The sequence below is a fragment of the Hypomesus nipponensis genome, chromosome 17 (genome assembly GCF_054491055.1).
Source record: "Hypomesus nipponensis isolate SF chromosome 17, ASM5449105v1, whole genome shotgun sequence".
NCBI lineage: Eukaryota > Metazoa > Chordata > Actinopteri > Osmeriformes > Osmeridae > Hypomesus > Hypomesus nipponensis.
In genome coordinates this window covers 13,059,220-13,086,807 of record NC_140377.1, presented here as the reverse complement: position 1 = coordinate 13,086,807, position 27,588 = coordinate 13,059,220, and the positions used below count along the sequence as shown (strand labels likewise).

The window sequence follows — 27,588 nt, the reverse complement described above, 5'->3', positions numbered from 1 at the left end:
AATGTAATATTTGTAGAGAGAATATTTAAATATAACCATATAACCTAACCAATATAACCTAACCAATATAACTGTGTGTTGTCATGTATCATGCACTGAAACAGATTAAATACAGAGGTTTAACACAAATTTGCGTTCACCTGTGTACTTGACTTTAAGAGGGTAGGACTTGGGAGTTGAGCTGCAGGACTTTTGAGTTCAACTGTTGGACTCTAGAATAGGCACCAATTAGTCTTCTATAATGAAAAGATAGATCATGCTCATGTGTCGGATGTTGATTACAAATAAAAATCCAAGCACCTAAAATAACTTTACTTGACTAACAATGACCGAAGAGATGGGGAAGGAGGTTATCACCAGCCTACTGATACACCAGATCACTGACACCTGCCATCCTGTCTCAGTAGGGTAAAAAGAGTAAGACATGTACTGTTTAATCAACATTTGATTATGGTTTATTATTTTAGAATACATAGTGGATGCTTCATAGACAATAGCCATTTGAAATAATGATATCAATAATATTCTAACTCACAGAACACTGTAAACCAACATAGCAATACTCTTTATATATTGTTATTGATTAACAAGTAATCAACAAAACACAGCTCTCTATACAATACTGACTTGGCCAAATAAGACTGGCACCATCGTCATCATTATGAAGGCTTAATGACAATTTAATAGAAGCCTAAGACTACAGCTCTCCACAACATTTCAACCTGCCACAATATTCAAAAACATTAGAGGCATTCAAGACTATGGAAATACCTTCTACTGTACATCAACTATGGGTTCTGTTGTTTTAAAAAAAGATAACAAAAGAACGTACTAAGATGCCCTGCCCACGTAGGTGTGGCTTTACATAGACATTGCTCAATAAATACATATGTTCCTATTGCTACTATTTAGGGGGGGAAATTATATCTTGAAAAGTACATGTATATATATGTTATATAGTACCACTGTTGTACATCTTGATAGCCTGTAAGTGAAAATATTGTTAATGAGTATTTTTCAATAGATTGTAGTTTTATAGTATGAAACCTGCAATACTTGAGTAAAAAGTTGAGAAATTACACAACATGCATTAATAAACTTTTACATTATTATCCCATTGTCCTTCACAAAATCACATTGGTTAGGGTTAAAACATTTCAGGCAAAACTGAAAAACTGTAGACTTTATTTATTAGATGTGTACATCCTAGATCGGCACGTAAAGGAATTGATAAGCTTAATTTCTAATACAATTTGCTTTCTTTTAATGAAATACCCATGGAGGGAACTGATTAGAAAAAATTGTATTTGAAAAGCTTGAATCACAATAAGAGCAATTGATATTACCATTATGTGCTTCAAATGGGGTTTCCAAATAAATGGCTAAGACACTATGGATGAACTGCCATTGGAGGAACAAGTATGAAAAGAAAGAAAAGGGTTCTGTGAGAAAATCTGTGTGCTTCATGAACCTCCTTATTGTGCTCTCCCTACCCAGTTGGGTTGACCATATTTAAGTTGGTTGGGACAGGGTTGTGTAGTGTGTTAGTTGGCTTCTAGTTGTGTTCTGCCAGAACATCATTGAAGATGTTGAGGAAAAGGTGAACGTGGTACTCCTTAAAGACCAGAGATGGACGGAACCGAATCGAGCATTCGCCACAACCCCCCAGGAGAACCCCTGTGTCAAAAAAGAGAAACATACATCAGCAAATCCCTGAATGTGTATGTCTGTGAGAGGACAGAGAACAACATTACTGCATCCCTTCTATGGTGTACCTCAGGGGTACCTCCTTGGACCAGTTTCTTATTCTCCATCATCATCCATCATCATCATCCTCCCTATGGTATTCAATAACCTACTTCTTATGATGATTCCATGTGGATTTAAACTTTTAAGCTTCTAAATCAAATGGTTGACAATGAAGTTTTACCTTTGTCCCTGGCCTTAAGGAGGATACTGTTACGTGCTGCATCATTGCAAATATCAATGGCACAGAATGTCCCCTGTCCTCGAGCACGGCTCAACAGGTTAGGGTACTGTGCCTGGGAGGAAAAAGAGAAGGCAGTAGATGCACACAGAGATCCAGAGAGTGTGAGCAGGTCCATCATTTGTTTTACAAACTCACCTGTAGTGCGTAAAGCCCCTGCAGCAAGGCTTTCCCAGAGCGCGTGACCTCTTCCAGAAGATTCTCTCTACGGATTACATTCAGGACCTCTGCCAGGAACAAGTTCTTTGATGGGTCTCCCATCCACGTATTAAAGATGCGGTATGCCTGGGAGAGAACACATGCAAAAACAATGTAAATAAACGTAAACTTACATGTTCTATAGTCAAAATATTTATACTTGTTCTATAGCTATGCACTTGTGCAGAAGATAAGGCATTTACATTTTAAGTCAAAGGATGTTGACTGAACCAATTTAATATAAAACAGCAGAGGTTCCACTATCCTAAACACATTTTAAAAAGATAATGCAAGAACATACTAAGATGCCCTGCACATGTGATTATTATAGACTAATGCACAGTGCCCATGATGCAGTCAGGGATTAAGCTGTCATTAAAACACACAAACACAGATTACTTAAACTATAGATGCAGTAGCAGTAGTGCAGTGCCCGTGATAATATGACATGCTCTGGTGAAAATGGGCGGTTGGTGAAAAGGAGTGGTTGTCAACCAAATTTCTCCACTTTTTACAGATGTGAAAGTGCAGTCAAATAATGTGTCATACGTTGAAATCTGAAAAAAAAGAAAAGAAATATATATGTGTATCTGAATGTTGATAAACCAGGAAAGCTCTATCTCAGATATTCCGGCTTCAGAGATTTTAGACCTTTTCACGCTTTAAGAGAGGTGTGAAAAAAGAAAACAATATACGCACTATCAAATTCCAGGATCCTGTTTCTTGACTTAGGCCGAATCCTCCCCTTTACCCCTTCCCCCTTCCCCTTAGTTTTGCTTGTTCCCGTGAGAGCTAGTGGTATCCCAAAACTATTTTTGAGCTAGGGGTAGGGCTAAGACCAAGGGGTATACACCCCTTAAAACCAAGTAAGAACGGGAGCTTACTTGAAACCTTGGGCTATGTGAATACTCCGCGACCGGCAACAATGGCGAGCCAGATCATCCAGAGAGTCTGATAAATGTAATATCTCGTCATCTTCCGCTTGTCCGGGGATCGGGTCGCGGGGGCAACGACCTAAGCAGGGAGGCCCAGGCTTCCCTCTCCCCGGCCACTTCCACCACCTCTTCCTGGGGGACCCCGAGGCGTTCCCAGGCCAGCCGAGTGACATAGTCCCTCCAGCGTGTCCTGGGTCTTCCCCGGGGCCTCTTCCCAGTGGGACGTGCCCGGAACACCTCACCAGGGAGGCGTCCAGGAGGCATCCTAATCAGATGCCCGAGCCACCTCAGCTGGCTCCTCTCGACGCGGAGGAGCAGCGGTTCTACTCTGAGCCCCTCCCGGATGACCGAGCTTCTCACCCTATCTCTAAGGGAGAGCCCGGACACCCTGCGGAGAAAGCTCATTTCGGCCGCTTGTATTCGCGATCTCGTTCTTTCGGTCACTACCCATAGTTCGTGACCATAGGTGAGGGTAGGAACGTAGATCGACTGGTAAATAGAGAGCTTCGCCTTTCGACTCAGCTCCTTCTTCACCACGACGGACCGATGCAGAGCCCGCATCACTGCGGACGCCGCACCGATCCGCCTGTCGACCTCGCGCTCCATTCTTCCCTCACTCGTGAACAAGACCCCGAGATACTTGAACTCCTCCACTTGGTTCAGGATCTCCTCCCCGACCCGGAGATGGCACTCCACCCTTTTCCGGTCGATAACCATGGCCTCAGATTTGGAGGTGCTGATTCGCATCCCAGCCGCTTCACATTCGGTTGCGAACCGCTCCAGTGAGAGCTGAAGGTCACGGCCCGATGAAGCCAACAGGACCACATCATCTGCAAAAAGCAGCGACCCGATCCTGAGGTCACCAAACCGGACCCCCTCAACACCCTGGCTGCGCCTAGAAATCCTGTCCATATAGGTAATGAACAGAATCGGTGACATAGGGCAGCCCTGGCGGAGTCCAACCCTCACCGGAAACAAGTTCGACTTACTACCGGCAATGCGGACCAAACTCTGGCACCGGTCGTACAGGGACCGGACAGCCCCGATCAGGGAATCCGGTACCCCGTACTCTCGGAGCACCCCCCACATGAGCCCCCGAGGGACACGGTCGAACGCCTTTTCCAAATCCACAAAACATGTGTAGACTGGTTGGGCGAACTCCCATGTACCCTCCAGGACTCCGCGGAGGGTATAGAGCTGGTCCACTGTTCCACGTCCAGGACGAAAACCACATTGCTCCTCCTGAATCCGAGGTTCGACAATCCGGCGGACCCTCCTCTCCAGGACCCCTGAATAGACCTTCCCAGGGAGGCTGAGGAGTGTGATCCCCCTAAAGTTGGAGCACACCCTCCGGTCCCCCTTTTTAAAGAGGGGAACCACCATATTAAATGTAATATTTTCGGCTTAATTGATAAAAAAATATGACAGTCTTGTTTTGTGTTATACTCAGTCCTGAACATATATATTTGCAACCATTTTCCTAATTGAAAGGTTTCTAAAAATCGCTAGTTTGGTACGCTAATGTTACAGTGCTGAATTGCACAACAGTCCTGCATTTCTTTGACTAGCATGTCTACAGTTTTAAGTAAACTCCATTAGCAGCGAATTTTGTTTAATATCAGTGGATAACACTACTTGCTTTGCAGATATTGATACGTGCTAGATGACATACCTGTAACTGAGTGGCGTCCCATTTCTTAGGGATATGTAGCCCTTACCCCTCAGTTTCGAGGGACAAGGGCTAGGGGTACACTAGGGGGAAGGGGTAAAGGGGAGTATTGGGATTCGGCCTTATCCTAGATGTGTGTTTTAACACCCAGTATTTTTGTACTGACTACATTGCACTGTTCCTTGCCCGATAATGGTTCAAGTTATGTGTTAACTTGTTGGTGCAAATCGCATCTTCCAAAAACATCCTGAAAGATTTATTCACAGTTTACCAGGTCATACAAAGAATAATTCATCCTGTGCACAATGCAATGCCTGAGATTAGTCCAAGGATGTAGGCTAAAATTAACGTATAATAATAATAATAATAAGACTTTATTTATATAGCACATTTCATACAAGAATTGTAGCTCAAGGTGCTTTACATAAAATCAATAAAACAATAATACAAGTCATAAACGTAATAATTAAAATAGCAAATATATAAAAACTAATATAACTAATAAAACTAGTAAAACCCTTCTGAGATAAAATTAGTTAAATGCTTTGGTAAAAAGGTAGGTTTTAAGCTGTCTTTTAAAATTGTCTAGCGAATTTTGGATGAGCTGTAGTCTTTCAGTGGTTTTCTTGGGAAGACCAGTGGGAAGACCAGTGAAAAGTGCGTTACAGTTATCCAGCCGGCTGGATATAAAAGCATGAATTAACTTCTCTGCATCATTTTGGTTTATGAATGGTAGTAACTTTGCTATATTCCTCAGGTGAAAGAAAGCCGTTTTGGTCACTTTATTAATGTGAGAGTTGAACTTCAAATCTGAGTCCAGGATTACACCGAGACTTGTCAACTCTGGTTTAAGCCAGGGGGTTAATATTTCTTATGTCTCCTAAACTAACATAAAGCTTCCTTCCTGTGATATATGATTTCATCCAGTTCAATACACTATCCATGAACCCAATAAGCTTTTCCAGTCTATTGATTAGGATGTCGTGATTAATGGTATCAAATGCTGCACTGAAATCTAACAGGATAAGGATAGAGACTTAATTTGCATCAGAGTTTAGTCTGAGGTCACAAATTATTTTGGTGAGAGCTGTTTCAGTACTGTGATATTTCCTGAAACCTGACTGCGAGACTTTCAGGATGTTATTTTCTTCAAGAAAATTATTTAATTGGACTTATACTATCTTTTCCAGTACTTTACTAATAAATGGAAGGTTTGACATTGGTCTGTAATATGCAAGTAGACTTTTATCCAATTTGGGTTTCTTTAATAGGGGCTTTACAACAGCTGTTTGAAGGCACCTGGGAAGACACCAGTTCTAAGGGATGTTTTTATAATCTCTAGCATCGGACCTGAGACACCATCAAACACTCGCTTAAAGAATTTTGTGGGTATAGGATCAATATCTGAGGTTGTGGAGTTACATTCGCTGACGATTTTGGAAAGTTCACTTAGTGTGATACATGTCAATGTGCTCATGGTCAAATTGTTCAGGAAATGTCATCATAGCTGTATCGTCTAGATGTCTTCTTTGGACAAAGAATTCTTCTGTGGTTTTTGTTAGGATAATTTCCACATAAAAAAGTATACAATGATGGTCTGAGAGGTGTAAATAAGTTATTGAAGTATTATTGATGTTTAGTCCAGTGGTTATTACTAGATCTAGTGTGTTTCCTTGCAGGTGTGTTGGGTCTCTTATGTGTTGAGTTAGATTGAGACTGTCAAGGAGATTTAAGAGCTCAATAGTTCTTTGGTCAGATTTTTTATTTACTTGGATATTTAAGTTTCCGTTTAAAACTACTTTGTCATATCTAGTGACACATAGTGATAATAGTTCCGAGAATTCTTGTATGAATATTGGCGAGTGCTTGGGTGGCCGATAAATAATAACAAAAAGTATTGATTCGGTTTTGAGCTCTATAGCAAGATATTCAATTGTAAATTCACCTAGCTCAGTGATTTTAAACAACAGTTTAGATGAGAAAATAGCTGCGACTCCTCCACCTTTTTTTGATTTCCTAGAAACTTGGTGAAAGCTGTAATCAGGCGGACATGATTCTATCAAAGTTGCTGTTGCTGTGTCATTTTTTAGCCAAGTTTCTGTTAGACAGATGCAGTCTTAGTTGTTTTTTTTGACCAGATAATTAACTAGAAATGTTTTGTTATTTAGTGAACTAACATTTAGAAGGGCCAGTTTCATCTGTGGAGTATTAACAGATAAAACAGGGGTTGATAAATTTGTAGGAAGAATATGGATAGTCGTGAGACTTCTAACACGAGTTTCAGGTTTGTAACCATGCATTTTACCATGCCATTTGCTGGGAGTGGGCTATACGTCCACTGCAAACACGTATCATATTCTCATGTAGGTTAGTGCATGACATGTGCACCAGCAGATACTATTCCAAAAGAAATTCCTGCATAAAAAATATGTATCATGACAGTTTGTATGATTTGGTCATTTATTATCACACTAGCATTTCATTATCACGGCAAACAATTACACTGCACTAAACTAAGTGTAAAGTGAAAATAACAAAACCAGTCAGTATGATGACTTGAGCGAATATCATTCATGTCCTACTAAAACAGCGGCCACGCAAAAGGGAATGAGGAAACTGTTTCCTCTACTAAAAAATACAATGAGGGTCACATGAAAAAAGGATCCAAAGACTCGTAGAAAGACCGAGTTGGGAAATGAACGAATAGTTTGTTTCCTCTAGCTACCACTACAGAGCCTATGCAGGTCACGTGAAAAATAATCCAAAGACTTGTACCCAAAGACCGAGTCGGGAAATTCATAAATTATTTCTGTTTACTTGGACGAGCCTATGCAACAGTCCCGATGCGCGACAACTAAAAAATAAACAAATCACTTTTTGAGAGGACTCGTTACTCCCGAGTCCTTGTAAGGATTCATTCAAAATGAACAAATCGTTCACGAACGACACATCACTAATGAGCATGCATTAGCAGGGCAGGGCAGCTGTGGTGGCGTATACACACAAATCACAAAAATATGCTGACCCGCTGGCTGTCTTCGCATTCCCATATCTTTAAAACACTGCTCTCCCTTTAGATTGTGGAATTGACCCTGGTACGAAATTAAGAAAATACTCATCAGACGCTGATCGACAACTGCTGCTCCATGGAGGCTGACTGGGCTCTCACGTAGCAAACAAATAAAAGTTTTTACAGCAACCTACATTAAAATCTCACCACCTGGCTGTCTTCACAATAGTCATATCGTCATAACATTTCCCTCTTTCTGGTTTTTCGTGTACAATTGAACTACACGAAAATACTATTATGGCGCTTTCTAGCATGGCTGCCGCCTAAAAGACTAGGGAGTCTCACGTGCGACCCGCACTTGCTAAAATTACAAAGACTTTCACGACCTAAATCAAAAATCGAGATGGCAGTTCCACTCGAAATAGATTTCTCAACAAAGTCCAATGGTTGGGAATTTGGGGTGGTATTTTTCATTCATAATCCAAACTCCAACTTGCATGCTAGAACGCCTCTATCACCTTGTATGCATGCGTCGTTCCTAACGTGTGCTGACGTAGTGACAAAGGCTAGCGAGTACCCTTCGTTGACAGAATGCACTTTTTTTGCCACAAAAACGTTGTAACCTCCTAAACTGTGGAACTGAACTTAAATCCCAATAGAAGCAACGCAATCGTGACCATGACAAACATTTTGACACCGACGTTGTCTATGTAGTCCAAATATTGTAGCAAGCCATTTGATGCCAGCCTGTCACTGGGTCTAACATTTACAGTATATGAGGCACAATGTGGTAAGAGCACCACAAATGGCTTAATGCATAACCCCCACAAGAGATGGTGGACATGCTGTAACTTAACTTGTCTACTCTTCCATCATGATTGACAGTCAATGCAAGTACCAGCGTACTTTTAAGTCAAAATGCGTATCCGCTACACAAATTGCGTACAGGTTGGCAGGTCTGCTTATTGATAGAACGGCAGGGAAGGACTGGGAGTAAAAATAAGCCTTGGACTTTGATCCAGACCGGCCCACCAGAACCGGTCCTGCATACGCCACCACAGCGAGCGCCCTGCTAATGCGTGCAAATTCTGTGCCTGATGTGATGCTAGTTAGGGACTTCCATGTTTAATGCGAGCGCGCATAGCGCGCAAGCGAATTTTCTGGGCTGATTTGAGCGAAAAATAGTTTTTGGAGCTTGAAACAAACAAACATAGCCGTTTGTCCAATTTGTAAAACGTTGTCTAGTGAAGGTAATTACGTTTACGTTTCTTAGCCTGGTTTTCCATCTTTATATTTATCAAATTAAACTTTCGATCTGTCAGTGTCACTGTTGTGTGTAGGCGGCACATACGTTCATTTGGAATTTTCCACCGGAGCTTTAGCTAGCTGGCTAACGTTGCGTTCTCTTCTGCTGTGTTCAATGACTCAATTCATCAAGCTGTAGCTAACGTTAGCTAAATCTATGTCAACAGAGCTCCTGGGTAACTTAACTTAGATATACCAGAAAATATAAAAATGATTGAAACCATCATTCACCAAGGCCAGGTGCTTTCAGCTTCTGATGGTGGTTTGCACTGGTGATGCAAGGCCCTTCGCGTTAATATTTCCATGCACTCGCGCTCCCTTCTGACACGCGTACTTGTTCGCAGTTCACTGAATATGAATACCCCCCCAGAGAGTCAATTCCAAATAGATATTGCTCTGTAAAGTGACATTCTTTTCAGAAAATTTGTCCTGGGAAGCGGAAGTTATGTCACCACCTAGTGCCTGCCTGGTGGCATATAGGTGTCTACTTCCTACAAAAACAAGCTGCTCAAAGAAAAACTGTGGCTGTTTCATAAAAAGTGCATTCCACAATATTAAAATTAATCGCAGTTAAATTTTGTCGTCAACTGTGAGCCAAGAAAGGCATGTATGCATCAGGACCACGTTAGTCTCAAGAGAGTACTGGAGGACGGTCCTCGCTGCCCTATTTTGTGCCACTTGAAGCTTACGAAGGTCTTTTTGTGATGCAGACAACCATATAATTGGACAGTTTTCTAAATGGCACAAAACAAGAGACTGACCAACCTGTTAAGCAATGGACATAGGAATATATGACATACATTTTCTGGACATTGCAATACCATTCCCCATTTTTATCATTCCATCAATATGAGCTGACCAAGACAAGTAAGAATCCAAGGTGACGCCCAGTAACCTGGCTTGCATCACTTGTCTTAGCTGCAGCCCATTGACTGACAAGTTCAGAGAGGGCTGGGTAGTTAGTTTTGATTTTTTCCAGAATATCATCAATGTTGATTTGTCTACATTTAAAACTAATTTTTTATCTTTTACCCACTTGCTTATATTTTGCAAATTATGATTTAATAGATTTGAGACATCTTGAGGAGTTTTTTCAGAACAGTTCAGTGTGGAATCATCTGCATACATAACAACAGTTGAATGTTTCACAATAAAAGGTAAATCATTTGTAAAGATCAAGTATAGCAAAGGCCCAAGGCAACTAGCCTGGGGCACTCCACAATGTATTGTCTTAGTAGATGAATATTGACCATTAAAGAACACCCGCTGCTTCCTGTTGGATAGGTAACTCCCCATCCATGACAGAGACGAAGGTGTAAAACCATAGCATTCTAATTTTTTAAGCAGTATTTTATGATCTATCAGGTCAAATGCTGCACTGAAATCCAACATCACTGCTCCTACTAATCTGTTTGCATCGATTTCTTCTAACCAGTTATCGGTCATATGAGTTAAAGCAGTACATGTGGAGTGACCCTTTCGATATGCATGCTGGTACTTGGTGATCAGCCCATTAGAAAAAAAATATTCATAAACTTGCTCAAAAGCAATCTTTTCCATAACTTTGCTGAGTAAAGGTAATAGACTGTCGGCTGTTCTGTCCTGTAAATGTGGCTCTTTTATTTTTAGGCAGTGGTATGGTTTTAGCCTCCTTCCATTTCTCTGGAAATATGCCCTGCAACAAACTTAAATTTACCAAATGAGTAATAGGAAAAGACAAAGCTTCAGCTGCCACCCTGATAAGCCTGGAGTCCAAGTGGTCCATGCCTGATGCCTTTCCATCAGGAAGAGCTGCAATAATTCTTCCAACAGAACTTCTGTCAACTTGACTGAACGAGAAAGTGACAGAATGGTTCTTCTCACTCATTATCTTACTTAATATTGCATCATAAGATGCTGAGATATTTGGACACATACCAGATAAAAATTTCTCTACCTTACTAATAAAATAATTGTTGAAATAATAAGCAATTCCCTCTGGATCTGTAATGAACACCGTCATTTTCAACATATGAAGCAGTTGAGTGCTTACTCCTGCCCATTATTTGATTTAAAGTATTCCATAGTTTTTTACCATAATTTTTTGCTTCATTAATCTTTTCCTGGAAGTACTCTTTTTTCTTCTTTCTATTCATTTCGACAACTTTATTTCTAAGAGTTCGGTATTGTTTTTGATCAGCTAGTTCGCAAGAAATATTAGCTTTTGTTTTAGCGTTATCTCTGAACATCATTAAATTTTTAAGATTTTTGTCCAACCAAGGGGCACTTTTATTTCTCACAGCTCTTTTTCTGAGAGGAGCATGCTTGTCAACTATTTTCATTAGTATATGTCCATAAACCTATTAAGGCTAAGTCAGGGTCACGATCTTCACACACTTCTGACCAGTCCACACCTTGAATTTCACCCACATACTGCTCTTGGTTGAAATATCTATAAGTTATTTTATGAATTATTTTACAGCCACCTTTAGGCAATTTAGTTTTCCTTGTGACTCCTATGATATTATGGTCACTACAACCATTGGGCTACAACCAGACTGCCTTGGAACATTGATCAAAAACGTTTGTAAATTTATGATCTATACATGTTGCAGCAGTGTTTCCCACACATACACTTATTTGTGGCGGTGCGCCACAGAATCAACACCGGCCGCCACATATTGTGTTTCTTAATTTTTTTCAAAAACGATTTAGGTTAAAACATGCAGCATATTTGTTCAGCTGCATATCTTTTCTCTGCTCTTCCTCCGTCTCTCTGTCACTAACGCATCTTTCTCACATTTGCACAGTCACAACGTCAGCACACGTTAGCAACGATGCATACCTACGCCGTTCTAGTAAGACCGACAGCTATTAACAGCGAGCCTTCAGCTTTAGTGCCGTAGCTAAAGGTCTATGAAAGTTGAGCCTATTTTTCCCTAGGTACCTACGAACATGTGTTAATCAAAGGTTCCCTTTCGTTCTTTTGGTTAGAAGTCTCAGGAGCAAGCTAGCTACTTACCCGGCGTCATGGAGCCGACCACTTAGCTAAATAGTTATTTAGCACTAGCGTTGCTACCTGCATATGCAGAAATTATTTGTTTGTTGTTTTTGATTTTGTGAATGTGTGAATCATTTTCAACCCCCCCCCTGGCCCCCGCCACAAATAGCTTTCTTATCTGTGGGAAACACTGTTGCAGATAACACCAATGGACTGGTAACAACCCTAGTGGGTTGAATTATGATTTGTTTTAGGCCACATATTGTAGCTGTAGATTTAAGCTTTTTATACATTGGACAGTTTGGTGTCAGCCAGTCAATGTTAAAATCACCCCAAATAAATATCTCTCTGTTTTGATCACAAACAGCATCAAACATTTCACATATGTTATCCAAATATTGAGTATTAGCACTGGGAGGTCTGTATACACACCCAACTAAGATAGGCTTTATACCATAATGCTTCCATATTCTGCCATATGATGTTGAAGCATGATATCGATTGTGGAGGACATAACTACGCCCCCGGATATATTGACAGCATTGATGGTCAGTTTGGTGACCCTGGATAAAGTTAATATCCCTGGAAAAACAGCAGTGGCGAGTGTTTACTACGAGGATAAGTGCGTTGGGGTTTGGACAAGGGTAGCGCACGGCTAAATTACCGGCAACAGCGTCTTTTTATCGGCTCTAGAAAAGGTTAAGCCAACTTTATTAATTTTTTTACAAGATTTAGCTCGAAAGGTATGAAGTTAAAGCTTAACGTGAAATCAGTAAATCAGCTGAAAAAGTGATACAATCATTTTTATCAATATTTGAAGTGGCATTTTATCCGAATGTTAGCTAAAAACCGGTCGGGATTGGACACAGTGACGTTAATTGCCAAACTAAAACTACAGAAGGAAACTGAATTTTTCTCCACTGGTATCCAATGATACGGCAGCTAGCACAAGTGAAGCTCAGTGAAGTTTGGCAAGCAACAGCAGCTAGCCTAGCTTGCTCGTAGCACAATTTACCGTGCTCAGCTTCTCCATGCAGGGCTCTAGACTGAGACCAGATTTGGCATTGTTACTGACAATATTTGCCTCCAGCAAACTTTCTTTTAATTAGCCATTTCCCCCTTAATAATTGTCAAGCTTATTTACGTTTTTGGGGGCATTTTTTCAGTTAACAGATGGTACTGTTTGAATTCCGATTCCATCTAAAATACTGCCGGTGACAATGTTGTTACAATAGCTTGTTTCAAAGGGGCTTCTTAATGAATTAATGCAATATGAGTAGGCTAAATGCTTAAAAATATCACTAGAAGGGAAAAAGGTGACAAAGTCATAGAGGTTAGGACCGTTTTCACCGGATTGCCCAACATCTACATTTGATCCAACTTTTTAACTGAGGCTGCTACAGTTTATCAAAAAAATATTTGATATCATTTCATATCATAATTATGAGTGTGTATATATATATATATATATATATATATATTCATAATTATGATATGAAATGATATCAAATATTTTTTTCTAAATGCTTATCCAAACAACATCAACACTGCACCCCATTGGATTATAAAAAAGACACCTACAAAATATGCACAGCGCCCGGTTCTTGAGAAAATTGTCAGAAACTAAACCCATTCTAATATGTACATGCACAGATACGCAGATAAACAGAGATTCCTGTCAATATTAGAGAGATATATTGCATATATGATTTTGCATTATATATTCTGCTCTTAAATGTATAACAAAGAAAATCCTCCATGAAAAGTAATACAAAAATACTGTACTCCATGTGCTACTACAATGTTTTTTTATAGATGCCACCTACGTCACCACCAAATAGAACGCCGCCATATTCACGACCGATCTCGACCAGTATGCCCATTTGAATGAGAGAAAGAGACATATCTGGAGAAAATAAATTTTAGGTTCTGATCCTTATTTATTACCCCCAGTTGTTCTTGTCCCTTATTATCTGCCCCAGGCTTGCCCCAATTGGCTTTCCATGATATACAGGGCTCGACATTAACTTTTTGAGGCACTTGTCCTTTGGACGAGTACATTAACGTTTCACTTGTCCAGACACAAGTCACCTGTCCAGGTAAAGATTTATAATTATTTGTATTTATTTTTATGGTGTTGACGTTTCTAGTTTGCTAGCGTCGGCAGTGGTGTACGTAGCAAGCTTTAGCAGCATTTGTATCAGTTAAATGTATGTACTTAAATATCAGCTAATATTCAACTGTAAAGTAGGTGCTCAAGCACCCTTAAAATATATATATATATATATATATTATTCTTTATTATCATTTGATGCTGGTAGTTCATGAAGAAAGGGACATCCTTAGTTTTTTATTCATTCAATATTTTTCATAATAATACATAAATGTATTAATTGCTATCAAGTGAAATTAGGGATTTATAATAGCAAGGGGGTTTAGCACTTTTGCAAGGCACTGTATTCATGTCACATTCTAATTGGGGACTGAGCACCCCTAGAGGTCTGGGGCCGGTTGCACAAAACACCTTAAGTTTTTTCCTTAAGAATGACACTTAAGGGTAAATTTTTCCTTAGCTAAGGGATTTACTTAAGGGGGTTGCACAGAATCCCTTAAATGATTTCCTTAGCTAAGGTGAAACGTTAAGGGATTTACTACATTTAACGTGATTTTACAGCAGTAAAATTCGACCGTTTCCACGGTGACCGCATTGTTTGGTTGTATCTAGTGCATCACCTTCGTAGCTAGAGCTAGCTAGTAGCTAGCTTATACACCTACAAAAAGAAGGCAAGAAAACCCAATTGGGCAGAGGAGGAAAATATTGTGCTTCTACAGGAATACAAAAAAGAAAGCGCATACTAAAACGTAAATTTGATCCACAAATAACTTCAAACGAAAAACAACGTTTTTTGGAAACGTACGATTGTAGGACGAAATTGCATCAAAAATAAACCTCAATAAGTTTGGTGAAGCGGTATAGCTAGTAACTGAAAGGTTGTCTCAACTTGTTCAAATGTAGTTATAGTAGTGTTTCTTATCAGCCAAGTATGAATGCAGGTGTACAGTTTTTACAACCAGCAATACCAAGAAAGGCCAGTATGTAGGCTTGTCGCGATAGTCAATATATATTTCTTTTTTTTACTTATCGCACGCTATATGGAAATGAGCGCAATCATTTTTTGTGCTGCGACAAAAAATTATGATTATATTCATTTTTACAGAACAAATGTCACCAACATTTTGGTCGATCCCGCTGCCTCAGTCATCTTGTCTGCTTTCTGTGTCGAAGGCGTAGGCGGAACAAGCGTCACCACACACACACCGGTGAAAGAACATGACTACAGTCTATAGACCTTATATATAAGGTTGTGCTGATGGCATTAAATGAAGAGGTTTCGGTCTCTATGCTTTTGCTTCGATTATTGTTGTCCCCTTCGTTGTTGGTCTTAATGTTTTGGATATATCCTTCCACTGCATATTGCAGTCCATATTGCCTTGATCTGAAAAATATCGCAAAGATATTACTCCAAAAAGAATCACTGACAGACAGTGTTGTACATGAACGAGTTCATTGTCCAGTAACTAAGGGCGCGGGGCTTTTGCAAACGGTCATAGCGCGCTTGGACCACTGATTCGCCAAACCTGCTTGCAGTCTGTGTTCTATCACTATCCTCGACGTTTGGTCTCATCACTCTCATGATTAATTTTTTTTCTAAACATGATTTGATTTTGTAACGAGTAACGAAGGTTTCAGGGGAAATGTATCGGAGTAAAAGTATCAGTTTTCTTAGCAAAATGTAGCAAAGTAAAAGTAAAAGTCAACTGAAATATAAGTAGTAGTAAAGTATAAGTAAAGTACAGATAACCAAAAAACGACTTAAGTACAGTAACGAAGTATTTCTACTTAGTTACAATGCAACACTGCTAACAGCTAGCTAGCACTCATCTTAGTGCCACTTAGCTCATGGCTAGCTGTCATTAATCTGGATAATGTTCTTTAATGTCAGATGTTTTCATACTCATTGAAAGAACATGAAGGGAAGGGAAACGAGGCTTGTGACTTCATGTGAACAGTTTGTGGTGGGTGTCAGAAAGTTGAAGATGAGACCTTTTATCCTGTATAAGAATGATACTGTGTTCAGCATTCTTTGTGTGCAAAGAGAGGCCAACCCCCAAATGTGAACTTTGGGCAACACTAGGCTTACGTAAACAAGGTGACCTGGGCTGACCACTATCTTGCTGGAGAGGCCATAAAATATATTTAACCTTATCTGTATTAAATGAATCATATGGTCAAGCTTAGAGGGGCCAGAGAGTGCACACACGCACTCACACACACAAACACGCACGCGCAAGGTCTAAATAAAGGGAGCCAATGAAAGGAGAGCCATGTGAAAGGTGCATGCTTGTGTATTAACTAGGGCTGGGAAAATTACGCGTTAACGCGTTATAATTACAGGATGAATTCGTTATTTTTGTTTAACGCATTTTTTACGTATTATTACCACAATTCCACCCAATCTGCAACTTCTGGATGAGAAGTTTGTGTTCCAAAAAAACTAAGATGGAACATCCAATAAAACCAAAATGATATGCACACTCTGCGGCAAGGCTCCAGACTGCGACCAAATGGTCGCATTTTGCGACCAGTTTTTGAGACAGTGCGAGCATTTTTTGCAAGCACTCGCGCATGTGCGACCTACACATTTTGAATTCATTGGCTGCACACGTTAGCAACAACGCATAGATATGACGTTCTAGTAAGAACGTCATATCTATGAACGCTTTATAGATACGTCATATCTATAAAGCGATATCAGCTTTCCTTCTGCATTAGTAGGCTACCGTAGCTTAAAGTCTAGGAAAGTTGAGGCTATTTTTCGCTAGGTACCTATAAACCTAGCTAAAAGTCTTGGAAAGTTTAGGATATTTTTCGCTAGGTTCCTACGAACATGTCTTAATCTGCCAGACAAGTGGGTGCCCCTTCGTTCTTTTGGTGAGCAGTTTCACGAGCCCTTCTTACCCGGCGTCATGGAGCCTAGCAACTAAATACTTATTTAGCGCTAGCGTTGCTACTGAATCCCTGCCTGTGTTTGAGCTGTTGCGCTGTTATACTCGGCAAGTATCGTGTTGTGGTGTCGGAGGACTGATCGAAAAGTGCATCATACATTTAAGTCATTTAGCTAAGACTTGCATGTACAGTACATAATGTCACATTAAATAATGTATTTAAACTCAAGCTTATATGGTGCGTCGCAGGGGCGATTCTAGGATCAGACCTTTAGGGGTGCTCAACCCCCAATGAGAATGTGACATGAATACAGTGCCTTGCAAAAGTGCTAAACGTAAACCCCCTTGCTAATATAAATCCCTAATTTCACTGGATAACAATTAATACATGTATGTATTATTATGCAAAATATTGAATGAAAAAACTAAGGATGTCCCTTTCTTCATGAACTACCAGCATCAAATGATAATAAACAATATATTTAAGAAAATATTAAAAAAATATTAGGAGTGCTTGAGCACACACAAAATCAAAGACGCACACTAATGACACAAATTCGGAAAATCGGTAATATGTGATTAATCATGATTAATCCACAGAAACCTGTGATTAATTTGATTAAAAATGTTAATCATTTCACAGCCCTAGTATTAACCAATGACTGTGGATAGCGGTTTCGTTTAAATGATTAGCTAGCACAACATGCTAGCAGACAAACTTTGTAAGGTGTGAGACATGGGTGTACAATGATCTCTTCGAATGACAGATCATTTGGTATAGAATGAAATACCAGTCCGGGGTTCCTCTTTCAGCTGTTGTTGCAGCCAACTGCACCACATATTGCAAGCATGACTGAGTCGGTTGGAAAGATGGCGGCGCAAAGCTATAGTGACGTCATGTCACCCAAACAAATACAGACCCCTTGAGGATCTTTGGGGGGGTATGAGTGTGTGTCACCTTGTCAGCCTGGAGCTCATCTTTGTGGTAGTAGCCACCAGTGAGTAATTTCTTGCTGAAGGAGACAATGTCTGCTGGGTCATCCAAGCCCCAGTGTTCGTGGGCCCAAAACTTTCCTGTTCCTCCTCCCCCTGTCTGCACCTCGTCCACGTGGAAGGCACAGCCTTGCTGGGATGGCAGGGGAAGGTGGGAGAGGTAATTGGAAGAGGATATAAAAATGCAAACCAGGTTTGAAAGTTCTTTTTTAATCCTTTACTACAAGTCTAGTAGCCCCCACGGCTCATGAAACAATACCTACCTTCCGTGTGATGTTCCGTAGCTTTTTGAAGAAGTCTGGGGAGGCGTGGTTATCCCCTCCCTCCGCTTGTATTGGCTCTATCACAACACCAGCCACAGGCTTTCCCTTTTGTCTCCATTTGACAATCAGGTCCTCAACCTGAGAGACACAAACTTGGTCAATACAAAGGTTTAGGCACACACACAAACACACCTCAATGCAAACAAACACACCTCCTCCAGGCATCGGGCTTCCTCTTGGGCATTATCCCTGACAAAGTCCTCCAGGGGGTACTTGAGTTTAGGGAAGGGAGCGATGGGCCAATCAAACGAGGGAATGTCCAGCTTGTGAATGGCTTTGGAGTGTGTTGTTGCCAGGCAACCTAAAAATTCAACATATCAGATTTCGTTGGTCAATGTTCAAAAGCCTGTAGAACAGAGTTCAAATTGAGGAAGAGGTGGGCAGGACATCCCGTGTCATGCCATCCCCTCTCAGACAACTGCCAAGATATTTCCGAGCAAATAACTATAGTGCTGTCACAAAATATTATATTGTTATTATTCCATATATCAATTAGCAATCTAGCTACCAACAGTAGATATTCTGATTTCATAGCTTGTAATCCTTCTAGCAACAATAGTAAGTCACAGACAACTGCTACACTTCTAGTTACAGTGTTTTTATCCACCCAAAAAATACATACATTATTATAAATTCAATTCTTGAGGATATAATGTGCTGGAATCTTGATGCGGAACAACAAGGCTACTGGCAATTCTGACATCAAGAAAACAGGAAAAACTGGGAGAAAAAATAACTGATGCCAGGGTGAACATATACCATGTCCAGCAGAGCATCAATACAAGAGTCCCAGACATATGCAATATTGAGAAATTAAATTGCATTGAAATGTAAAGCTCAAAGTTGCGTCTTTTTTTTCCAAGTGTAACATTTCTTACCCATGGTCCTCCCATGAAATCCACCCATGAAGGACAAGATGCTGAGGTCTGGACAGCCAGGGGACTAAGAAAAACAGGAAGAAAGTCAGAGCAGAACAATCAAAATCTCTCTCATAAAATCTCTCTAACTAGCTAATATACGTCTCTCTATTAATGCCAGGAATCTGTGTGTGTGTGTTTATATAATTTTTGAGGGCAGCAAGTTTCCCACGATTATCTCAAGAACCGGACACTACAAAGTTCTAATTTAGCAGGTGTCGTTTTCAGAACCGAAGGGAGTGCAGTGCCACGTTTGATGTTGTTTGGGTAAGTGCTTCGAGATCCCTAAAAATAATTTGCCACCAGCTTTGTAATGGATCCCTTTCAGCCATTTTGAGCTGGCACTATCCATTGTGTTGAGCTTCTCTATAGGCTACACAGTCAGAGCCAATCCTGACCTCCATGGGGCCCTACGCAAAATTCTGCTAAGGAGCCCTCCTACCTGACCTATGAGCAATGTAAACCATTTGCCATTGCTGAAGTCACACCTGACACCCCAATGCCCCTACTACAATTCTCCCTCCTTTAAACCAAACAGTTTGCACCATCTATAATAGGCAACTACTTATACTATGGCTTGGCTGAATACTTGATAGTTATTATTTATTCAAGGAAGTCCATCCATATTGACCAGTATGCCCAGCTAATCAACATTTAAATTTAATATATAAATCAGTAGCCAATGTCAATCCATTGCTTTCAATCTTGTATTAGTCCAGAGTTGTACCGCAACTAAACCTTGACTGACAAGCTAGATAATCATGGTAAGTAAGTAAGACTTTATTGTGATAAAGTTATAATTAAAATAGCAACAACTATATAGAAGGAGTAAAACACTTCTGAGATAAAATTACTTAAATGCTTTGGTAAAAAGGTAGGTTTTAAGCTGTCTTTTAAAAATGTCTAGCGTGTTTGCTTCCCTAATATTTATGGGTAATTTGTTCCGTAGTTTTGGGGCGTAATTAGCAAAGGCCGAATGACCAATCTTCTTATGATGGTATCACGCTATAGCACAGAGTCAAACCTTCAACACAATGGCAATCTCATCACCCCAGCTCTTCAATGGTAAGCTGCTGAGAGAGAGAACTGACTTAGCATTTTATGACACCTCATATGATGCCCCTTATCCCATTGGGCAGTCAAACCTCAATCAGAGGAACCCAGAGGACAACGGAATTGACAAAAACTGACTTATGGACGTACAAAAATATTTCTCAAGGACTACACTGTTCATGGACACTACAAGATACGAGGGGGGGTAGAGACAAACCTTGCTTTAGGGCTCCAAATGTGCTAGGACCGGCACTGCTTGTGACATTGGCATGCAGTAATTACATCGTGTATGTTTGATTAGATTACATGTTAAACTGACTATTGTCTAGTTTACCACTAGATTCCAGTTCAGACAAGGCCTGATTATTCTCCCTCTTCCTGCTTTTTCCATCGTGTTCCATTGTTTGTCCTGGTAGTTCAAATTGTTAGCCTATCCAACTCTTACTAAACCAATAACATTATCCAGTACTGTTCATTATATTTCCATTTTATTTCAATAAATCGTTGACTATAATTTTAACTCAAGTAATTTGTTCACTCACGTTATTTGATCTGCTCTTCTCAAATAAATTATTTCATTCAATTCGACTAGCCTTTGGCCTACTACAAAGCCCAATATTGTCTGGACTGGTCCCCTCAGAGGTTTCTGCTGGAAAGTGCAAGCTTCATTTTGTGCACTCGCATATGAACACATGTTCAACAAAACGCAGTTCTACACTCACCGGACACTTTATTAGGTACACTTCTTCAATTTCTTGTTCACACAAATAGCCAATCACATGGCAGTCACTCAATGCATGTAGGTATGTAGACGTGGGCAAGACAACTTGCTGAAATTCAAACCAAGCATCAAAATGGGATTTAAGTGACTTTGAACATGGCACGGTTGTTGGTGCCAGACAGGCTGGTCTGAGTATTTCAGAAACTGCTGATCTTCTGGGATTTTCACGCACAACCATTTCTAGGGTTTACAGAGAATGGTCCAAGAAAGAGAAAATATCCAGTGAGCGGCAGAAAATGCCTCGTTGATGTCAGAGGAGAATGGGCAGACTGGTTTGAGATGATAGAAAGGCAACAGTAACTCAAATAACCACTCCTTACAACCAAGGTATAGAGAATACCATCTCTGAACCCACAACACGACGAACCTTGAAGCAGATGGGCAACAGCAACAGAAGACCACACCGGGTGCCATTCCTGTCAGCTAAGAACAGGAAACTGAGGCTACAATTCGCACAGGCTCACCAAAATTGGACAATAGAAGATTGCAAAAACGTTGTCCATTCCTTTATGACCACAGTGTACCCATCTTCTTATGTCACAAAGCTCAAATCATCTCAAACTTGTTTCTTGAACATGACACTGAGTTCACTGTACACCAATGAGTACAAAAAGTATATTTCGTCGAAGGGAGGAAATACCACAAATATGAAGAAGCATTTGAACACACAGCATGGAATGAAGTTACTGGAACGTCATGTGTTCGTTGCATGCAGCAGCGCAGCTAACGTTCGCGCTTCATCTCTATCTAAGGTAGAGCTAAACCGCTCAAAAGTCATCACAACCACTTGTTACTGTGTGAAGCAAATTGCCTTTATTGTGTGTAGTCAATCAAGTTATCTTCTGTCCCGTCGTTTAAAGCATACATTTTAGCTCCGGCATTCGTCTCCCATTAGTATTGATCTTATTGATCACTTCACGTTATAGGGGGGGGGTGTGTTATCAGCAAACGTTCACGTTTTTTGTATCCATTATTAACATAGCATAGCATTTTAATTGTTTAACCTTTTAATAGTCCTGTTAAATGTTAGCCTGGGTGCCAGCCGAACTTAACCCCGCCCACAAAACAATTTGGTCGGGAAGTTGGGTCTGGGGTCTCTCGGTTGGAGAAAAACTATGTCCGAACAAGGGCTGCTCGGACCAATCAAATTGTCAGGGCGGACTTTATACGATGATGGACAGATGATCAACAGTAACGTAGTCAACCACGTCACCAAGGAGCGCTTGGGTTGTTACAAACTACATACTACGTTGGTCTGATTGGTTGTAGGTCTATTCAATTGAGCAAAGAGGCATTCTTTTTCCGGGTTCGGTTGAAACATGCCCCACGGAGCAGTAATCAGACTCATATTCTGACCAGAATTATGAGTATGACAATGTCAGGCTAGTTAAATGTGCCTGAAAACGCCTAAACAACATACCCAAAGTACATTGAAAGCTGTTGTTGAACCATTTGGAGTACATGCATGTAAATGGTCTCTTTTGAAAGGTAACACTGAAGTTATTTCCCCTGTTGTTAGGACCCCTGTAAGTCCTACTGGTGGTGAGTAATAGAAGCTTGAACACAAGGAAACTGAAAGTTTCTATCTTCGACTAGATTTCGTTTTGAAAACAGAGTTCTGAAGAGGCCTGAAGAGGCCTAAAGGTGGTAGGTATTAGCTCATTTCAGAGCCAGTCAAAGCCAGTTTGAGAAAATTGTTTAGAATGAGTGTGTGTGTAGGGGGTGCAGGACGCACATACTTAGTTGGCTGTTGAGGGGAGAATCGATAAGAGAATCGATAAGGATTAAAATCGATAAGCAGGAATTGATAAGGAATTGGAATTGTTAAAATATTTTCAATACTCATCCCTATGCACAATAGAGAGTTTAGTTAGTATAGGTCTAAGGTTAGTAAGGTTATGTGTATTAGAGGTTTAGTATACGGTATTGTATATTATTTTGTATATTTAGGAGGTTCATTATATTTTTGCTTATCATAGGTGTAATTTATGTTCTGTAATTTATGTTCTGAGTACTTATATGTTATGCCAGGTTGCTGTCCTATGAAATTCAGTGCCCAGTCTGACTGTGTTGTTCTATGCATCTGACAATAAAAGACTTGAACTTGAGCTAGCAAGACTGATCCTAGACAACCCCAATGTGTTTTCCAATTGCTGTTTGACAAGGGACTGGCCCTCAGGTACTTTTAAAGTATACATAATGTCTGAGATTGTCATGAAGGTTTGCCAGATTGACTCTGTTCAGCTACCCGTTGGTTAAAAGTTTCCTGTCTGGTGCGTGCAGGCTCAGACATCCTTGGAGAGTGTATGTGCCTTTGTGGGACCTCTCCTTGGTTTTGGAGGCTCTGTGTAAGTGACTGACTACGGCTAAGCGAGTGGCTGACTTCTATGCCTTGTCTACACATGTAGACTGTATGATAATCACAGGTGACCAGACAAAAGCAGTGTTGCGCCCTAATCCAGCATTTGTTCCCAAAGTCATCAGTTGTATGTTTAGGGCACAGAGCTGTGAGCTAAGGGCGTTTTTTTCCCCCTCCACATAGTGGAGAGGAGGATGAACGATCGCACGTTGTGTCCGGTATGCATGCTCTCACGCTACTTGGACTGCACCTACCAAGTCTTCCCTCTTGTCTTCCCTCTTGTTACTGGTCTGCTATGGTGCATCAAAGACTGAGAAACCTCTGTCTACACAGAGGCTCTCCCACTGGCTCCTCGAAGCCATCGCTACGGCGTATGAGGTAATGGACTGTCCCGCATCACCTGGCATTCAGGCTCATTCCACTAGATGGGTGGCAACCTCAGTGGCCATTCTCCGTGGCGTGGAGGTGGAGATTTGTCGTCTTCACCGTTCATTTGCTAAAACGCGATGGATGTTGCGTCTTCCTCCTTCGCTCACTCTGTCCTCAGACCAGCTGTTGGGGCAGTGTAGTGGGCAGGTCACTTGGGCTAGCCCCTTGAGTGATTTTTGTTGGTTTATTCTGAGGGTTTTTTCCTGTGATAAACTCTTCTTGTGTGTTTCGCAATGTTGTAGTCAAGACCACCTAAACCGAGACCAAGTCATGACCAAGACCAGAGTGCATTGAGACCGAGTCAAGACCAAGACCACTCAAAGTACACAAGCTGTAGGGTTTGACTAGGTAAAAAGTTAGATTTGATCTGTAACTGTATTTGAACAAAAAATGTGCAATTTTAAAGTAGTGCCGTGGGCTTATGGCCAGGCAAAACAGCCTAATTAACGTTATTTATTATTTTTTTGTTAAATTAGTTAAGTTTTTGGTTGCATTTCAAGCAAGACATTTTAAATCTAACAGTAATAATATAAACAAATACATTAAACAATGCACAGGCAATTTAGTGATATTCCTGCAGTTGTGGTCTTGAAATAAAGACCGAGACAAGACCGAGTAAAAATGCATCCGATTCTCAGACATCTAAAAGTGGTCTTGAGACCGTCTCGAGACCAACACCGGTCTTGAGTACTACAACACTGGCATTTTGCTACTCTCCTGCCACACGGTTGACGGACGGATAGTCAGGAAAATCAAGAGATGCACGCAGAGCTCTGAGGGGTTCGGAGAGGGCACGGAGAGGGAGTTCCTTGACGGAGAGGGCGTTCCCTGTGTGCATGTCCATAAAAACGCAGAAGTATGAATTGGCATTTATCCTGTGTTGGTAATCTTTCGGCTCCAATGCAATGGACTGCGTGCCCTCAGATGTGCTGCTGAGAGTCAGTGTTTTTTGGGCCATGTCTCGCTGGAAGTATATCTTGTCTCGCTCACAAACTAATGACCTATGGGGCTCTGCTCCACTCATAGATCTGGAGTCATCTCCATACCATCGTTATGTTTTCCAAGCTGCAGTTGAACACTGTTGCCCATTGGCATTTATCAAACATAATAAATGGCTGTATTTCACTCACTTTTGTCAGGCAAAAGTGAGAGTGAAGTCACAGAACACAGCCCTGGAAGTGGATGGCAAGCAATCAAGACAGAGAGACCAAGAGATGCACTGCCCAGCTAGGTTCGGAAGACAGACAGACTTGAGAGAGGTGCACTGCAAGCTAGCACTTAAATGTAACTTTACTGTTATTTGCTGACATCAAACTTGGGGAGGAGTTTACCTGATTGCTGTTCCCGCAAAGTTTTTTATTTGTATTTTTTTTCCTCTTTTCGACCATAGTTAGACCATACCACAGTTAGACCACAGACCATAGTTCTGCTTCTTACTCTTATCGAAGTTGTAAACATTGACACCCCCAAAGTAGCGGAAAGTTGCTATATAATATTTTTTTGTCTCAAGAGAAGGTGAAATGTTGCTAAATTGGCAACACTGAACCCACTTTGAGAAGAGGGGGAGGCAGGGCCCTGAGATAATTTGCCAGGCCCTATGTAACTTGCGTGGTGAGTGTGTAGGGCTCTGTACACAGCATTTAGCTTAGCTCCACTAAGCTCTTGAACAACTGGGTTGTCTTTGTAGTTGAAATGCTGGCTAGCTAAGAAAGATACTATTGGAAGTGTATATGTTTTTTCCAGTATAGCTGGAAAGTTATTAGCTACAATGCAATCAAACCAAAAATTGAAATGCTGCTATAGTGCTCTGATTAGTGGTTTGTGAATTTATTTTTTGAAATTAAAGTTTTTTTTATTTATGCACATACATGGTACATATCTCAAAAGGTACAGTGTGCAGAAAAAAAGAAAATAAATAAAAATAAAAGGAAGGTCAGACTACAAAGTTACATATTGGTTGCGTGTTCCAGGTTAAAAGAAAACATACAGAAAAGAAAAGCTACAATGGTATACAAGCACCGATCATACACAACTGCATTAAAATTCAAATAAGAGGGTAACAAAATGGATTGGAAGATCCATGCAGTCCGCTAGTTAGATGTCAGGTATTCCATAAAGTAATCCCAATTTCCCAGAACCACAGGCCCTCTGCCCCTAATTCTTGCCAACATAACCTCATATGATGCTGTTTCACTCATCAAAGCTTTCCATTCTTTAAATGTTGGTAATGTGGGAGCTTTCCAATATCTCAGTATAATTCTGGCAGCTGAGGCTATCCCAACCATCAAAACTGAATGGGCACTTTTTGTCCGTTGTGGAATTTCTGTTTTATCACCCAGAAGGCATAAACGTGGGGAAAATGAAGATAGTCCTATCCATGCCTCTAAGAAATCTAATACTCCATGACAAAATGGGTTGATAATTGAACATTCCCATAAGAGATGTACAAATGTGCCCATCTCTTTTTTGCATTTCCAGCATGTGTTGGTAATTATTAGTCCTAAAAAAAAGCCTGCATGGTGTCCAGTAATACCGGTGTATAATTTTATATTGAGTAAATTTACCTCTAGTTTCCTTTATATATCTACCATTATCAGTCAAAATCTGTTTCCAAGTATCATTGTCAAGGTCCCGCTGCCAGATTACCCTCAAATCGTCACGTGCTGCTGGTTAAATACACTGAATTACTGTAGAATACTGATGCCTTATGGTTGAGTGGGTTTTGGAGATAGTCAGTTACTGGGTTGCAGAAATCCCCCTTATCTTGTAGATTATATTCTTGGGCTTATTTAGTGAATGACTTAAATATACCATCTTTATAAAGATTACTTATTGTATGCATTCCCTTATCTAACCATCTCTTCCAAAATACAGTTTGTTTCCCTATTTTGACTTCTGAGTTTAACGCATATGGCTGCTGGTAATGTAAAACCTTGTGTATTTTATGAACCTTTGCCCATACCTCCCTAAAATGTTTAATTATTGGATTCCTGTCTCTCTCTTTGTCAGTTGACTGCTGAGATATTACAGTTATAGGCTGGAACGGCTCAGCCAGAGCCTTTTCAATAGCTGCCCACTCCAAACCAGACTCTGTCCCACTCCAATGTTTAGCTATCTTGGCCATTTCAAAAGACCAACAATATAGCCTGACATCACGTAAATCCAGCCCTCCTTTATCCTTGGGTGCATACAATTTGCTCAACTTTAATCTGGGCTTCCTTCCAGCCCATTGAAAGTCTTTAATGAGATTGTCATACTGTTTAAAAATGTGATCAGGTATACTGAGCGGTAGCATCATGGATATATAGTTAAATTGTGGGGCTATTACCAATTTAACAACATTTACACTACCCTATAGAGTCAGATTTAACTTAACCCCCATTTTCCTAAGTTTGTTTTGGTTTTTTGAAGGAGTGGATCCAAGTCGAGTGTGGTCATCTCATGTAGGTCTGAGCTTAATTTAATGCCCAAGTAGATCATGCCCTTAGTAATCCATTTGGAGTTATGTTGTGTTATTACTTGTGGATGGCAGTGTTTAGATATGGGCATTGCTTCAGATTTGGTCCAGTTGATTTTGTAGCCTGAAAGCTTAAAGTATTCACCTATGGTGTTCATTAGAGCAGGCAATGAGTTTGTAGGATC

The 27,588-nt window shown here is 40.5% G+C and overlaps 1 protein-coding gene across 2 annotated transcripts in view; it reads right to left on the bottom strand.

The window, feature by feature from the left end:
* Positions 1–427: 427 nt before the first annotated feature.
* Positions 428–27,588, bottom strand: part of abat (4-aminobutyrate aminotransferase) — a 123,044-nt gene continuing 95,883 nt past the window's right edge. For both annotated transcript variants that reach the window (XM_084677563.1, XM_084677564.1), the window contains 7 exons: positions 19,286–19,349; positions 18,560–18,708; positions 18,348–18,485; positions 18,050–18,217; positions 2,126–2,272; positions 1,931–2,042; positions 428–1,677 (listed from right to left, as the gene is read on the bottom strand). In XM_084677563.1, coding sequence (XP_084533689.1) covers positions 1,556–1,677; positions 1,931–2,042; positions 2,126–2,272; positions 18,050–18,217; positions 18,348–18,485; positions 18,560–18,708; positions 19,286–19,349 — 900 coding nt within the window. In that variant the 3' untranslated portion in view covers positions 428–1,555. The remainder of the gene's footprint in view (positions 1,678–1,930; positions 2,043–2,125; positions 2,273–18,049; positions 18,218–18,347; positions 18,486–18,559; positions 18,709–19,285; positions 19,350–27,588) is intronic.